The sequence below is a fragment of the Thermobia domestica genome, chromosome 1 (genome assembly GCF_964235325.1).
Source record: "Thermobia domestica chromosome 1, izTheDome1.hap1.1, whole genome shotgun sequence".
Classification (NCBI taxonomy): domain Eukaryota; kingdom Metazoa; phylum Arthropoda; class Insecta; order Zygentoma; family Lepismatidae; genus Thermobia; species Thermobia domestica.
The window spans coordinates 27,787,268-27,805,857 of record NC_137454.1 but is presented as its reverse complement, the minus strand read 5'-3'; the positions used below and the strand labels follow the sequence as shown (position 1 = coordinate 27,805,857).

General features: G+C 34.2%; 1 protein-coding gene across 3 annotated transcripts in view; it reads right to left on the bottom strand.

Annotated features, from left to right (window-relative positions):
• alpha-Catr (alpha-catenin related) overlaps nucleotides 1-18,590 on the bottom strand; it is a 791,894-nt gene that overhangs the window by 20,499 nt on the left and 752,805 nt on the right. For all 3 annotated transcript variants that reach the window (XM_081755693.1, XM_081755675.1, XM_081755683.1), the window contains one exon: nucleotides 11,264-11,470. In XM_081755693.1, coding sequence (XP_081611819.1) covers nucleotides 11,264-11,470 — 207 coding nt within the window. The remainder of the gene's footprint in view (nucleotides 1-11,263; nucleotides 11,471-18,590) is intronic.

Sequence of the window (18,590 nt, the reverse complement as noted above, 5' to 3'; positions counted from 1 at the left end):
AAATGACCTGTCAAGATTTCTGCAAAGATAGGCGGCTGCACCCACATTAACTCCGGTCTTCATTTTTCCTACAACAACTCATTCAGTTTTGAATATCTATTCCTTTCTGTGTTTGGCTGATATTGCTCCAGCATGCTGCTTTCTGTTAAAAGATCGACTTCTATGAACATAGATCTTGAAGATGCCACTGAAGAATTTAAGGCCATGGATCCATTGAACAGAAGAGTGTTATTATAAAATTTCTTGTACTTGCTGTGCTTAAGTAGTTTACATTGTAAAACATGTACTTTTACACTCTTAGATCTTCTCAGATATATATATTTTTTTTAATACATCCATTTACAGGTACGTATATCCATGTATACAGTTCTTTTATGCACACAAACGTATCTATTACGTACATGTTAATATCATTAGTTTACTCTGTCTAATTTGTTTATGGCCTGCATTGACAATTCCAAAATTCTGCGTCCGTCACTGTCCACAAATCGGTTCTGGAGATGGAGATTAGGACTTTTCTTCACGAAGTAAAGAGCTCCAAAATATATGTATAAGGTAGACATCTTTAAGCATTAATGTTTTATCTTATTTTCGCTTAGTCTGGAACATGTTTGGTTAGTAGTAATGGTTATATTAGTAGCTAGTAATTGTGGTTATAAATGTAAGAAGTAATGGCAAAAATCTTCAATAGTTTCAAATTTGTGTCTTCAATTACACAAATATAGCTGATCTTCGGCCATGCCTTCAGTTCAATCTGGCAACTCTATATATACAAGTATAGTTTGAACACATACAAAACCAACTTTTTTCCCCTTCAAAGGTCAAGACTTACAAATAACATTATTCAAGGAAAAGTAGGTCAGTATACCTTGTGCTTCCTGAACGTAAAGGCAAACAGCTAACCCTTTGTAACATTTTGACTCACTAGCACTCTGCACATGGACGCCAATTCCCTATTGACAGTTTTAGTGCCGAACTTTCAATACTGCAAGTTGGTTTAGTTTGAATTTTACTATAACTATATTTCCTATATACCCTATCGTTACTAAAACCTCTTCTTACCTTTGTCTTGACAATGGTGACAGCTGGCAGTAAAATTTCGACACTTAATATATTTACTTTAACTTAACTACAGGATACATAAGAGAAAGATGAGCATCTTTTGGGTTTATTAATACGATTACTCTTCAAGTGAATTACATTATAACAGTTACAAGTATCTCTATCACTGCAATGCTCTACAATACAAAAAGTCGTTTCATTCTTATGCTAGTGAATTGTACCGCCCGCCCCAGGCTGTAAAGCCCTTTTTTCCACCACCGATCATGTTCAATGTTATGACTGTATCGATGAACATTTGCAAGACATCGATGCTTCTACTGAACGATGATTTCATTCAGCACATCCAGACCCAGTTTAGCCCGCTACTTCTTCCATATTTTCCAAATGCCCTCAAATGCTGTGGCTCGACTTTTGTGATGTTCCGTTTTAATAAGCCAAAGGAACAAGTACATGTAAACATCTTATTTGCGATACACAGTAAGTGATGAATCACCCTAGATGATGTGTAGGCTCATTTAACCACCAAATTAGATGCGTGCAACTGACTACCGTCCTATCAGTGGAAAAAGACCACGTACGGTGCATTTGCACATGCAAGGGAAGTTTCCTTAGTTTATGGTAGTGAAGGGTTTCTGTGCCAAAGGGACGCTTCCCATACACCAAATGGATCTAATGTGCAGATATATGCTGCTTACCATATACAGCACGTCTTATATACCGTCAATATATCCAGTCTCTGTTTGGCAATGAAATCACCAAAGTGCACATTCACCAAGAAAAGGCTAGCAGTTACACCGTCAAATCAACGGTGGCCTACATGGATCGTACGGAAGATGAGACAAATTTCAACGCTATCTCAATACACACATCCCTATTAAATCGCCAGATGCTTTTGTTCCTTTGGTCTATTCCGTTTCCTAAAACGGAACATTACAAAACATCGGCCTACAACACTTGAGGGACTCTGGAAAGTATGCAAGGAATAGAAGTCTTATTCAATAAAAACTTCGATGTCGTGCAATTGTTCATCCCCAGGGCCATAATACTGAACATGATTGGTGGTAGAAAAGGAGATTTGCAGCCTGGGGCAGATTAATGCAATTCACTACTATAAGAATGAAATGATCTTTTGTAAGAAATATAACTTATCATATTTCTGCTAATCTTTTTAGAGTATGTTTAATAACAACAAAAATCACAATAAATTACGGCAATGAACACGATATAATGTCACACTATTCAAATCCATTTTTATGTGGCTGTGTTAAATCACGGTCACACAGTATATATGTATTAAGGATCTTCACTACAGCAGAATTAAACTACCGCTAATTTTAGAGTTTTTCTGTAATATCTTCTAAACAAATAAAAATATTCGAAAAGCAGAAACGTAGTGAACTAGACAATACGATTTTGCATGTGATACCGTTATCACAACTCATCTATCTGCTTTCGATTTGCAACTGTAGATAGATTTAGCATTTTTTGCGGGTTCTGTAAATAGCGGTATACCAAAAGCAGATAGGTGAAGTGTGGTAAAAGTATCACATGAAAAATCGTATTGTCTAGTTGACTACGTTTCTGCTTTTCGAATATTTTTCTTGGTTTTGAAGATATTACAGAAAAACTTTAAAATTAGCGGTATATTAATTTTGCTGTGGTAAAGACCCTTAAATTAAGCATTTTCTACTTGTGCTGATAAAGTTATACATTGTGTATATGCGTCTGTTGAAGTTTGGTGTAAATACGACAAATACAATGAAATAAAGAGATCGAGTATGTAACACAAAAATATAATCAATCTAGAAATATCAGTACGTGCGTGTGCCACTTGCTTCGGAACAAATTGACCAATTTGAGTAAAGACAAACATCTTTCTTTGCACATTAGCAAAAGCAGTGCTCAAATTGATCAATTCACTCTGAAGCATGAACTTGGGGGGAAAAGACATGTATTTCTGCTGGCGACTATACAGTGTATAGTGTTAAGTGTTCAACATAGAAGTGTACAAGAATAAATCAAACAATACAGTTCTGATGTCTCTCGTGGGAAGCGATGTCTAAATATGCACTCTATCCTAAAACTACTGAGTACGAGATTTTGAGATTGTGCAGCTTGTTGAGACACTTTCGCTATTTACAGGAAAAAAATAGTTAGATATGATGATATCTTTATGTGTTATGTTATATTTTAGTCAAGATTGCGTATTTCTGTTAGATGTGATTAATTACCAGTAATGATTTCAGGTACACGTGAATATGGAATTACGAACATACGAAACTCGTAACTTCTGTACCAACGATATCTGACATTTTCAATTGTGCCACGGTATTTTGCCAACTACAATATATATGATTAGTAATGACGATAAAAATAATTGAATTGCGGTACCTTTGTAATAGGTTCACTGAGTGACATTGTCCTCAGCAAGAATATCCACTCCATGTGCTCACATGAAATCTGAGCGTTACTGAAAGTTTATAAATGATAATACGTGACCGTTTCAACGTATTCTATATTTGTTTTAATGCAATTTATATCTTGTGCGTTCTTTTGCTAATAATGATGTTTATGTTCAGTTAACGCATACTCAACTTTTGATTAAGAGGATGAAAATTATTCAAAACACCGGTCGACTTGAGTTCAATTTTTCATTAATAGACACGATTAATTATAATAATTAATAGATTATTAATAATTAATAATAGACTATTAATAATTAATTAATAGACGATAGATTAATTTTTCATTAATTGTTTCTACACGATTTTGACACTCTGTATCCAAAAACATAATTATTTTAACTCTTTGCATATAGTACTTTTTTCTTTTTTTTCTTTTCTTTTCTTTTTTTTTAATCTTCAGAAAACAGCAATACGTTTAATTTCACGTTATAATGTATCTAAATCAAGTTCTTTAAATCCATAACAGACAAACTTAATTCCAAGTGACATATTGCTGCAAGGATTGCGTATTTGTTACGCGTACGCGGTCTTGTTTGCAAGATATCGCATGATGTTTTGAAACAAAGACGACTTAACTTTTTTTTTTTTTAATGTTACGCCTTCCAAGAAGCAAATTAGTTAAATTAAATAAATAGGTAAATATAAAACATTTCTTAATTTATAAGTACAAATTGATTTGTGTAGGAGATAAAATTGTTCATTCGCAGGATCAAGCTAGGGGGCCTTATAAGATTGTAATGTTATTAGAATCACGCTCGTGGGCCTTACAAGATTGTAATGTTATTAGGATCACGCTATTGGGCTTTACAACATTGTAATATTATTAGAATCACCGCCAGTGGTTCTTATAAGATTGTAATGTTATTAGAATCACGCTCGTGGGCCTTACAAGATTGTAATGTTATTAGGATCACGCTATTGGACTTTACAAAATTGTAATATTATTAGAATCACCGCCAGTGGCTTTTGTAAGATTGTAATGTTATTAGAATCACGCTCGTGGGCCTTACAAGATTGTAATGTTATTAGGATCACGCTATTGGACTTTACAAAATTGTAATATTATTAGGATCACCGCCAGTGGCTTTTGTAAGATTGTAATGTTATTAGAATCACGCTCGTGGGCCTTACAAGATTGTAATGTTATTAGGATCACGCTATTGGGCTTTACAAGATTGTAATATTATTAGAATCACCGCCAGTGGCTCTTATAAGATTGTAATGTTATTAGAATCACGCTCGTGGGCCTTACAAGATTGTAATGTTATTAGGATCACTCTATTGGACTTTGCAAAATTGTAATATTATTAGGATCACCGCCAGTGGCTCTTGTAAGATTGTAATGTTATTAGAATCACGCTCGTGGGCCTTACAAGATTGTAATGTTATTAGGATCACGCTAGTGGGCTTTACAAGATTGTGATGTTATTAGGATTACGTTGGTGTGCCTTATAAGATTGTAATATTATTAGGATCACGCTAGTAGGTTTTATAAGATTGTAATATTATTAAGATCACGCTACTGGGGTTTATAAGATTGTAATGTTAGTATGTAAGACATTAACGGGTAACGGTGACTTACGTCCATCCATTACTCCACACGATAAACCTTGAATGAAAGGGATTTTTTTGCAATAGATACCTAGAGTGACTATTTCGGCCAAGTTCGTTAATGAAGTCAACACGTCAACTTCTTAATGGTGACAATGACTTTAATCTGCCCGTTACTCTACACGATAACTCTTGATGGTGTACCGTATTCACGTCATTATATAGAAAGTTTTGGGTTCTTATGCAACCAGGTTTTACTTTTGTTAGTAGCCCTATATATGGCGAGTGCTGGAACTAGGGTTCCACTAGCCACCTCTGGATGACTTGGACATCATTCAGAGTGGCATATTAGAAGCGGGTGTATTATTTATAGTAAGCGGGTGTATTATTTATAATAAAAGTGGGTATATCGGAAATGTACGATTATGTAATACATATGTAATTTATGAAACTTAAGGAGAGCTTTGGAACATGGAATATTAGGAGTCTTTATAGGGTAGGCGCGTTAAAATCCGTAACGAGGGAGTTAGAGAAATACAGGATGGACGTAGTAGGAGTTCAGGAAGTTAGGTGGGAAGGAAATGGATCTGAGAATTCCGGAAATTTTACGTTCTTTTACGGGGAAGGAAATAAAAATCACCAGTTAGGAACAGGGTTTTTCGTTCATAAACGTATATTACCAGCAATTAAACGGGTTGAATTTGTTACTGACAGACTTTCTTTTATTACTCTTAAGGGACGGTGGTGTGATATTATTGTTTTAAATGTACATGCCCCAACAGAAGATAAGGATGACGATATAAAAGACAGTTTTTACGAAGAAGTGGAACGGATATTTGACCAACTCCCGCGATACCATATGAAAATTCTATTAGGGGATTTCAATGCGAAGGTAGGACGAGAGGATATTTTCAAACCGATTATAGGGAACGAAAGTCTGCATAAGGAAAGTAATGACAACGGTGTTAGACTCGTGAACTTTGCAACATCCAAAAACCTAATCGTGAAGAGTACAAAATTCCCACATCGCGACGTTCATAAATACACTTGGACATCACCAGACGGGAAAACACATAATCAAATTGATCACGTTTTAGTAGATAGAAGAAGGCAATCTAGCATAATTGATGTCCGGTCATTTAGAGGGGCTGATTGTGACACTGACCACTACCTGGTAGCAGCGATAATACGAGAGAGGTTATCGTTGAATAAAGGTAATATTCATTGTCCGAAAACGGAGAGATTCAATTTAAAGAAATTAGAAGAGAGTCAGGTAAGAGAGGAATATCAGATTGAAGTTTCGAATAGATTTTCGGCTTTAGAAGATTCGGAGTGCACTAGTGTTGAGGATAACTGGATTGAAATTAGAGATAGCATTAAAATTTCAGCAAAAGAAAAATTGGGACACGCGGAAATACGTAGGAACAAACCATGGTTCGACCAGGAATGCATAAAACTAGCAGAGAAGAGAAAACAGGCAAAATTACGCTGGCTACAAAATCCGAATGAAATGACTACACAAAATTTCGCAGATATCAGGCGGGAAACTTCCAAAACTTTTAGAACAAAGAAACGCGATTTTCTGAAAGCTAAAATTAAGGAACTTGAAGATAATAGTAAAAATAAAAACATACGGGACATGTATAAGGGAATCAACGAATTTAAGAAAGGCTATCAACCTCGTGCTTATATATTAAAGAAATCTGACGGTACAGTTCCCACTGACACGGATAGCATCTTAAATAGATGGAAAGATTTCTTTGACGATTTGCTTAACACGCAACCAAAAACTAGTGTTCGTGGAGAAAAGGAGATACACACCGCAGAACCGTATATTCCAGAACCCAACCGAATAGAAGTAGAAACCGCTATAAAGAAATTAAAGAAACACAAATCTCCGGGTGTAGATGAAATTCCGGCTGAGTTAATTTTAGCTGGAGGCGAAAAATTGTGGAACAAGATACACAAACTCATTCTCCTTATCTGGAACAAGGAAGAATTGCCACAAGAGTGGAAAGAGTCAATCATTGTTCCAATTCACAAGAAAGGCGACAAAACTGACTGTAATAATTATCGAGGCATTTCTCTTCTGTCAACATCCTATAAAATCCTTTCAAATATTCTGTTAGCAAGATTGACCCCATACGCAGATGAAATTATTGGAGATTATCAGTGCGGATTTAGACGAAATCGATCAACTATCGACCAAATATTTACCATCCGCCAAATACTCGAAAAAAAGTGGGAATACAATACCCCGGTACATCAACTATTTATTGATTTTAGAAAGGCGTACGACTCGGTTAGGAGAGAAACATTGTACAACGTTCTTGCAGAACTTGGAATACCGAGAAAGCTAATTAGATTAATTAAGATATGTTTAAATGAATCCCAAAGTAAAGTCCGGGTAGGAAAATTTTTGTCCACGAGCTTTCACGTCGAAAATGGCCTGAAACAAGGAGATGCGTTGTCGCCATTATTATTTAACTTCGTTTTGGAATACGCTATAAGGAAAATCAAAGATAGCAACCAGGGCTTACAGTTGAACGGTATTCACCAGGTTATGGCATATGCTGATGATGTAAATTTAATAGGAGATGATAGGAGAACAATACATAGTAGAAAGAAATGCAGAGATCTTATTAAACGCTTGCAGGGACATGGGTTTAGAAGTAAATGCAGAGAAAACTAAATACATGGAAGTGCGTCGGGACCGGAATACAGCAAATTATGGATGCGTTAAAATACTAAATAATACTTTTGATAAAGTGGATACTTTCAAATATCTAGGATCAATATTAACAGAGGAAAATCATATTCACGGAGAAATTAAATGTCGACTAAAAGCAGGGAATTCGTGTTACTATTCGGTTCAAAATCTCTTGTCGTCGCGAATTCTGTCGAGGAATTTGAAACTTAAAATATACAAAACGATAATCATGCCTGTTGTTCTGTATGGCTGCGAAACATGGTCACTTACTCTGAGGGAAGAACATAGACTGAAAGTATTTGAGAACAAGATCCTGAGACGAATATTCGGACCCAAGAGGAACGGGAATGGGGAATGGCGGAAACTTCATAACGAGGAACTACATAATTTATATGGTTTACCCAACATTGTTAGGGTCGTCAAGTCTAGGAGGCTTAGATGGGCGGGTCATGTAGCTAGAATGGAAGAAAGTAGAGACGCTTTCAAAGTCTTGATTGGAAGACCAATCGGAAAACGACCATTAGGAAGACCTAGGCGCAGAGGGAGGACAATATTAAGATGGATCTCGCAGAGATTGGAATACAGAGTAGAAACTGGATGCAATTAGCTAAGGATAGAAGTCAGTGGAGAGCTTTTGTGAACGCGGCATTGAACCTCCGGGTTCCATAGGCCATAGAGTTAGTTAGTTAGTTAGTTAGTTTAAGGAGAGCTTACAATAATATAGATATTGTAATTAAATAACAAGAAATAAAAGTTAATTCATTATATTACAGCATTATATGAATAAGAGCAGGGCTTGTTGCTGTGATAGAATTTGTTAAATGGATCGCTAGTAAATTCAAGTTATATTTTCAATTAACAGCCAAAGAATCTTATTTAATTTTTAAATTGTTCAAATTTGAGGACTTTTTATGTCCAATAAGTTAAATTTTGCTTAATTTATAAAAGTCACAAAAAAAGATATTTCTCTTCTTTCATTTAGTTGATTAAATTTACAGTTAATACTGCATTGTCCTTTATAACCTAAATTTAGTAAGTAATTTATTTGGGGAAAATTATTGCTTAAGAAATTCTGAACTTTGTTATCTACTTGATATTTTTATATTAACTTTTTCGACAATAACTACACTTATCCTCGTGATGTGTGCTAATTGAAAGAACAGCTAGCGGCCCGCGACGGAGTTCGAGTTGAGGCTAGAGCACATCACAAACGAAAGCAAACATTTTTTGAATTCCGTTTCCTGCAATAGATGGCAAACTTTGATAGAATGTTTGGAGGATCCATCGGCAAAATTTCTTTATCTTTTCAAGTGTTCAAACTGTGCTGATATTATGCCTATGGATAATACTATACAAGAACTAAAAGCTTTGCGTGATTTCTTCCCTTGAATTATGAACAGTGCATAAGTGAATATGAGTGATTTTAAGCTGTTTTAAAGAACTATGCAACGTAGAGTGTGAAATTTAACGATATCTTACGTAAACTTCAAGGAGATGATATTGGGGACTGTTTTCCTATGCTACGTCGTCTAGCTACCATATTAAGTGTATGCCCTATTGGTACCTGCAAAGTTGAAATGTCATTTTCAAGTATTCGTACGAAATTAATACAACTTACACCTGGTTACTTACATTCACCTGTATTAATATCAATGGAAGGCACAAGTAAATTGGAATCTTCCCACATAAGATAATACTGTTTAAATCTGGTACGATATATCCGCTAGTAGAATTAGACTTCCTTTTTTTTTTAAAGTTAAAATGTTGGCGCATTAAAATTAAGTTATAAACAAATTTAGTGCAAGTAAAAAATGTATATCAATGACTGAATAAGTCTACAGTTTTAGCTTATGAAAATAATATTAATACATACTAATCAAAGCAGGGAACAACCATTTTTTTTTTAACATACCAGATCCTCTATAGGTGCGAATTCTATAACATAACGAGTGAAAAAGTGACTGGACTGGACTGGGAAAGACCGAGTGAAGTCTTTCATTCAGTCTTCTCGATTTAGGGAGAGTATCGAAATCTCGAGGAAAAGACCCTATTCATAGCGTTTTTAGTTTTGCTTTATTTGCAGTCAAATCACATCAACAGTATGTTTAAAAAAAAGTATACTACATGGATAATTTGAACAAACAAGCGCACGTTAGTTCCATATTTCTTCAAATCAAATAAGGAAAACCCTATGTACTTTTGGAAAAGTGCATCCTCCTATGCCAAATATATATATTATATATATATATATGGTTACATATTAATTTTTATTGACTACTGAGATATAAAGCTTATCTAAATAAGGACTTTGTAGAATTAGTGTATTAATATTATAACACAAAGAATGAAAATGTGAGTAACTGGACCGCGACTCGAACGCGGGAACTTCGGCCCGAGCACCGACCTCGAGAGTAAGGAGCTGTTCTGGGAAGCGAACTGGGTGGGTAGTGGTTAACGCATCGGCGCAGTATGCCGGAGGTCTCGGGTTCGAGTCAGTCACTTTTTCATTCTTTGTGTTATAATATTAATACACTAATTCTACAAAGTTCTTGTTTAGATAAGCTTTATATGTCAGTAGTCAATAAAAAATTAATACGTAACAATATTTTTTTTTGGCATAGGAGGATGCATTTTTCCAAAAGTATATAGTGTTTTCCTTATTTGATTTGAAGAAATTTGGAACTAATGTGCACTTGTCTGTTCAAATTAGCCATGTAGTATACTTTTTTTTTTTTAACATACTCTTGATGTGATTTGACTACAAATCAAGCAAAACTAAAAACATTATGAATATGGTCTTTCCCTCGAGATTTCTATACCCTCCCTAAATCAAGAAGACTGAATGAAACTCTGATTATACTTGATTGATGTGTTCTTAGCAATATGCAAAATGTATCACATATGCTTCATCAAAACCAAAACCATTTGGCGTAATGGCCCAATTTGTAGACCTGAGTTGCTCCAACGCCATCTGTTAGCGACTGGCGGAACTACGTTCAGCCTAGCGACGAACGCGTGGCCCTATCGCTAACCAGCGTATCGGGAGCTTTCTAGATCTAGTGGCCGTCATGTCTTTTATTCACGTGGCTCCCCAGTTTGCCTCACGACGCTGGTGGACGCCGAAAATTGGGGGAGCACCGACCGGGAATCGAACCCGGGTCCACGTAGACATGAATCCAACGCTCTAAATATTAGACTATGGTGTTCCCTTATATGTTGTGACCACTTTTTTTTTTTTTTTTTTTTTTTTTTTTTTTTTTTTTTTTTTTTTTTTTTGTAAGTGTTTAACAGAATAAAGTGTACACTACGGACCTTAAATATATTATTAGAACATACCTATTTTCATTCACTTCTGGTATTTGAATAGAAATATGATAGACAGAAAAAGTAACCACTATAACAACCTTAATTTATAATCGTATGTACAAATAATAAAATAAACACCGAAATAGTATATATATATCGTAATTCTTACCTTTGTAGCGCATACAAAACAGGTAGTAACCACCTTGGAGATGACATTCATAAGGTTTTTAGTTTCCTGTATTACATTGTCTACTTTTGTAAAAGTGGCAGCTTTGCCTACAGTTGGATTCTTAACAGTAAACTGCAGTTGTTGTACATAGGTAGGTACACGATCTAGATTTTCCAGTAGGTCCTTTTTGTGTGGTCCCCCAGGTACCTGGTAAATATCAAGAGTAAAAAGTATTAGTAAAATAATAATAATATGATTCTGTTTAGTTCTGCAAGTGTCCAAAAGAAAGTGATGTAAATACAGGAAGAGAGAAACACAACAGATCATGTCAAATGAGTCAACTTAAATCTAATTGACCTGCAATATTTAACTATCAAAATACAGCGTGATATGATGAATACGATGAAATGATGAAAATGTTACCATATTTTAATTGTGCTGTGACTTCAGTTGTAGGTTTCTAACACTTAAGAAACGGAACAGCTTTGTTTCTGAAACAATTTAGCAAGTAGTGACGATAGTTTAATTTTTTTTTAACTAGTTGTTGGTATTAATATCATGAATTACGCAGAGAATCAACATAGCACTTCCCCTCCTCCCTCAATAATCTTCAAGGTGGATCATGTAACAAGTTCTTCTGTAGCTATATTATTTCACTCCTGTCGATGTGAACACAGTAATTGATGAAAACATTAGCGCTACATAAAAATTTGCAACGGTTTACCTTCAAGATTATTGGAGTTATGTACTTTTTAATGTTTAATATGTTTAAAAGATACTGATTTTTGCTCATATAATTTAGTCTAACTTTTAATTACAAATTCATTGAGTTTAAATTTTATTGCTTTATGCTAAAACACAATTATTTTATATTTTTATTATTTATGTTTAAAATTCGAACACACTAATTATATCATAATTTTAAAGTGTTGAAAAAGGGGAAAAGAAAGTAGGGGTTGTTTCCATCCATCCTATTCAAGTTATATTGAAATGGATAATTATTGTTTCAATCATACAAATGTACAATAGAACTTATTTCTATAACACATAATTTATCAAGTAATTATACGAGTTTCTACGTATTCATAGCAGAAGAGCATGTCAATTCGTTTCCAAGGTGCTAAACATAATAGAGAATCATAACACATGGAAAGTACTGTTAGTTTATATTATATAAGTGTGAATTAAAAGCAATGTATTTTAATCAGATTCTACTTATTATGACACACAGTTTTAAGTTTCTAAGATCTCAATCCACGTAGTTTTAGTTTGATTACGTAACTAAAAGTATTATCAAAATCATATAATATTTTCCTAACATAAGAAAATGCAGAAGAGATAATTTTTGCATGTAATAAAATATCTCACATCTTTTATGTACATATATACGAGGATTACTTGCTAAGTCAGAGTAATATATCAATACGAACAAAATTCAAAACCTAATTGGAAGAGAAATGTCACTAGCACAGCGAATTCTAGTTTCCAGAGACGCCACAAGATGGCACTATCGGTTTAGGAATACGAAGGGCGACGTATGTAAATTTCAATGAGAACTTAACAGTAGTCGGAAATGGAGGTGAATCGGTTAGAGCAGCGATTCAACATCAAACTCACAATGCCCCGAGGTAGAAATAACAGGAAATATCTGCCATGCAGAACTATTGCCTGATGGTTAGCAGCATTTAGTGTAGGAAAATAAGAAGTGCTGTTAGGCTCCAAAGAAAATACTCTCTATCTATTTATGATATAATTGTGCTGGAACAACATTATGGATTTAAGCTTGAAGATAATACATTGAACATGAAGCATATTACAAGAAGTGTATTTGATTACACCTCTAATGTTGTTAGCTTCTGCATGAATTAAAAAAATAAATAAATAAAACAATCTGCCATTCTTTTAAAATAAATTATATCAACTTTATGTTGCAGAGAACTGTGCTCAAATTGGCCTACTCATTCTGAAGATACAGGATGAAAGAATATTTTAGAGGAACACATAATTTGTGAACGTGGCTGAACATTTAAGGAAACAATTTATTTCGCTCTGTAAAATCTCTAATAGATTTCTCTTGAATATACTATTTCTTTTCACCTCTGACTCCAATACTAATGTCTATGTAAAAAGGAAAAAGTAATAATTTCCTTATGATTTATATACGTAAAACATATGCAATATCATCTCTTCTGGTTTATTATTAAAGATCTAACATGGTGATATTATATTTTACACAAATATAATCTGTAAGGAATACGACGTAGAAAAATAACTTGTCTTGTATTAATAACCATCTATTTTTCACAATCCGAAATTACGTTACGGTTATTATAATTATCAATTTTCATTATATTTTTATATTTGAATATGTAACCTATTACAATTCATATTAAATTTATTTATGTGTAACGATTTATTTAATCCACGGATAATTTTATTAAATTATTTATATTTAATTGAATGACGTTATCAATGCTATGTATTTGAAGTAATCAGATCATCCAAGGACATTTTCTAGACATTTCATTAGATGTCAGAAGAATGGAATGGTATGGCAAGTGTCTTAACGTGCTTCTACTGTAGCTGAGGAAGTATTTATGCATTCTTGGTCACGGAATTCTGGCCATTGGTTTCTCTTTAAGAACCCTGTACGTTTATCCATTATAAACGAGAGTAAATAAATTTTCTTCGGTTGGGTAAGCTATTTATTTCGAGTCAAGACACACGAAACTTCTGTACATAGGTTGTTAAAGAGTAAGGAGTGGGCAATAAATAAAATAATAATAATAATAATAATAATAATAATAAAAATAATAATAATAATAATAATAATAATAATAATAATAATAATAATAATAATAATAATAATAATAATAATAATAATAATAATAAAGATTATGAAGAAGATGAACGAATTTTGTTGTTACAAAACAAGAAATGAGTTAACTCTCGCGGTACTATGTCAGTTGATGAGGCCCCCGTAATGAAATCGGTAGATTAATTGACTTTCGGTGATAAATATAGAAGTACGAGGGGAGAAAATAAAACAGGTGACTAGTTTTCGATACCAGGGTAGTATTATTAATGATGATATGAAGTGTGAACGTGAAATAAAAGCAAGAATAGGAATGGCGAAGGAAGCCTTTAGGAGAAAGAAAAGGACTTTTGTGGGACCTTGAATAAGGAGTTGAGAAAAAGACTCAGATGATTCACCGTGTGGAGTATTGTACTGTATGGGGCAGAAACATGGACATTACGCAAAAGTGATGAAAAACGACTGGAAGCTTTCGAAATGTGGGTGTGAAGAAGAATGGAGAGAATTGGCTGGGTCGAGCGGAAAACGAATGAGAGGATGTTAGAAATGGCGAGGGAGTAAAGAACAATTTTAGATATTATTAAGAAAAGGAAGAGAAACTGGTTGGGACATTGAGTTAGGAGGAACTGTATCATGAGAGACGTGCTACAGGGTATGGTGGCAGGGAAGAGAGGGAGAGGGCGAAAGAGACAACTAATGGAATATCAAAACAAAGAAATCGTACGTGAAGACAAATAGGTTAGCGGAAGACCGTGGAACACGGACGCTTTACAGTTACAAGAAGTCATCTGCCAATAATGGCAGAATACCTATGATGATGATGATGTTTGGTAGAAGCTTAGAATGAATGTGCCAATGCTTAAAGTGCAATCAGCGAACGAGTACTAATGCATGCCAGAACTAATCGATTGTAACTTTCTCTAAAATAATGTGGTGTCTTTCGTGAAGCGCATAGCTTAGCTGTTTCCGCGCAAATTATCAAGGAAATTCTCGCGAGATATATAAATACATGCCATTTAGTTGAAATAAACCTTTTCATTTAACGTCCCGCATAGATGTACTTTGTACAGGACGTCTGAGTGAGTTATTGATTGTGTGTTTAATGGGAAGTCAGCATCGAGGTCATTTGTTCCCGTGACGAAATGCTCAATGGCCGACAAACCCAAGCACACGGTGTTTGTCCACCACAAAGTTCACTTAGCGCGAGCTGAAGTCGAACTAGGGACCCCACTCATCAGAGGTGAACGCTCTACTAGTGAGCCACCGCGGCCCTTACTCGGTAAAATAATAATAAAATAACCCAAGTATAGAAGAAAAATAAATGTGCCAAATGCAAATGGAAGATGTAAGAAGTTGTAAAATTTAATCAAATGTCCAAAAGATAAAAGCAGGTTAATTGTTTTCATTGTATGTCTGTGATACAACAATCTTTCATTGTATTATTGTTTTGATTTGTTACACTTACATTACGAGTCTACTTACATCTCTAACCATTGTATTGCATTGGAAACATGAAAATTAAACTGTACTTGACGTACGTGCACTTTCCTTATTGTTTTACCATTATATTCACATATAAAATACAGACGTTGGTAATTAATAATATACTAAAAATTTAGTCTTCCGCTGGACACTAATTAGTGTTAAAAAAATTACGTCTCACTATTCGAAACTAATTTAAAAAAAAATCATAATAATAAGGATGGTGAAATAATAAAACATATCACATATAATATAACCACATCTTCCTTTCTCTTCTTATTTGTCTGCATGTTAAGTGAAGTAGATCTTCGTTTGTTTTTAAAAAGTTTCTAGAAAAGAACATCAGGATGATTCATGACGCAATGAAGTATAGGGTCAATAACAGATGATTTGATGATAGTTTTCACGAAGGAACTACTACAACACTTCTTACACTAAATCATGCAACTATCGATCTCATTAAATGCACTACGTAAGTCTACAAAACTACAAGCAATCCCACTACTTAGAAGAGCCTTTATCACTGGCTACAAAATGGATCGTCTTTTTTTTAAATTATTATTATTTCCTAATTATTATAAAGATAGAAATCAACTTTCATGGTGTTTCATAGTTTTTTTTTTTTTTTTTTTTTGTTCAAGTTGCTTTAAATATAAGCAGGGATTCATCTGATGTCATGTATTTGCATCAGATGCACGAACTAAATCAGTGTAATTAAAAGTCATTTGAAACGTAAAGATAAATCTTTATCTTCGAAGTTTCCAAGAAAGAAAGGACTATCAACTGCATTATAGGTAAGTCTATATTACGAGGGTCATCCAGAAAGTAAAGGACGTTTTGGCATGGTTAAATAAAAACAAAATATATCATCACAAAACTTTATTTACAAAGCCACAGGATCTTACTCTACTTTTCTATGTAATCGCCATAGTTGTCAAGACACTTGTTATAACCAGGGGCGGCGATTCGGGGGGGAAGAGGGGGCAGTTGTCCCCCCACTTTTTTGAAGTGGCCCCGTAATGTATATAGTTTCATTTGGAAATGAAAAGTTTTTGTATGTATTACTGGTTCATAGAAAAAATGGTGCCATATAATATTTGTCATTGCGTGAGTACGTATTGGTTATTTGTCTTCCCGTTGAGTTAAGAAAGCTACAGGAATTGCGTTTTAATTGCAATTAAAAGCAATTAATATTACAATTTCGTATTTCTTTAAATATCGTAGGATACAGATATGCCTGTAGTATTTACTGTCTTTCATTATCTAACGGTAAGAGTAATAACACACATTTAATGGCATATGTAGAATTAAAAATATTAGTTGTTCATTAATCCCCAGTTTCAATATAACTTCTACAAAACAAGCCCCATTATTCATTACTATGATTGCTGTTATCCCTTCTATTTACTTGTTTTGCAAATTTGTTATTAAATAATCTGATTAGACAATTTTCCAGACAGAATTGTAAGGTGTCCATGAGTAATCAAAGTAATCAAATCTCTTCTTACACTTTCGTTATTTATGAGTACCTACTTGCGTTGCTCTTGTCAATTTACTTAATACAATATGAAATACGATATATGGTATTTTAACTAAAAAAGATAGTATCCTATTAGTTATACAACCTTTCGTCAAACAAAGTGTTAAAAACAACCAGGAAAACTAACACTGATATACAAATATTCAGATCATGCCTTGCCCCCCCCCCCCACTTTTAACGTCCAATCACCGCCACTGGTTGTAACGTTGACCAGTTTTTCAATACCGATGTTATATTCATCTGTCGCCAAAGATTTGAGCCAGGCTGTCACTGTTTGTTTGAGTTCCTCATCGTTTGCGAACTGTTTTTCACCTAAAATAATTGTCTGGAAGTGCCGTGCTTAAAATGAAAGGTCGGTTTTCCTGAATTTTTCTGCGACTTTTTCCTTCAGTTCTTCCGTAGCAAGTGATGGCCTCCCACTCCGCTCTTCATGCACGCTGGCACTTTCTTGATTAAACCTAATGCACCATTTCCTCACTGATGACTCGTTCATTGCATCTGGTGACTCGTTCACTGATGACTCGTTCATTTATCACCATAAACATTCTATATTTGTTCTATATTTGCTTATAAATTTCAATAGGCTTTACTTTTTGCGCGTTCAGAAAAAGAATGACGCTCCATACTTTACATTTGGCGGGATTTTCGATTGGCACCGCCATTTTGAATCACTGCAAAAACAAGTAGCATGACCGCACAATATTAAGACTTGGCTCACACTGAGGTGAAGGAAGGAACTAACTTCCACGCATGCGATCGCAGTGGTGGGGGGTCGGCACCGCGCACGATACGCAATTGTTTTTTGCTTTCTGAATGGCTCTCGTATATGATAAGTTGATAACCTAACAAATTTGATTACACTGGCATAAAGAAAAAAAAGCTACCATTTTGGTGGTCGAAATATACATATACCACCAAATTTCTGCGTAATTAGTAAATGAAATTATAATGTACTATATCACTTTGAACTATATAACCAGTCGGTAAGTGGGAGTGCAAAGAATTAGAGAAAAGAATATGCATCCTGAAAGCAAAGCGTATGTTATTCAGCCTCACAAGAACAATATATGTATCACATCTTAATTAATTATTCCTTCTAAGACGAGATACACAGTTAGAAGATCACAGTACGGTCATCTGATATAGTTTTTAAGTAAAATCACTATTTTACAAAAATCTTGAGGGTATAAGAGTAATATATCACTTACATTTTAAGAATTTCGTATACTGATGAGTACTGAACAAGAAATTTCTCTGAATTTTGTGAAAGTCTTCAACAATAAATTAACACAATAGATGTGTTTAAAATATTTCATAGTCTTGTTGAAAGACAGCACACATTTCTTTCTATCTGATTAAATAAATACGTAATTCTCTGATTGATCAATTGCTATATGGTTATTAAAAAAGTATCATAAAATCATATGTGCAAGGTATGGTGCAGCAGTTTCAAATGTAAGATAATCGTTAATTTTTTTGGATCAAAAGAT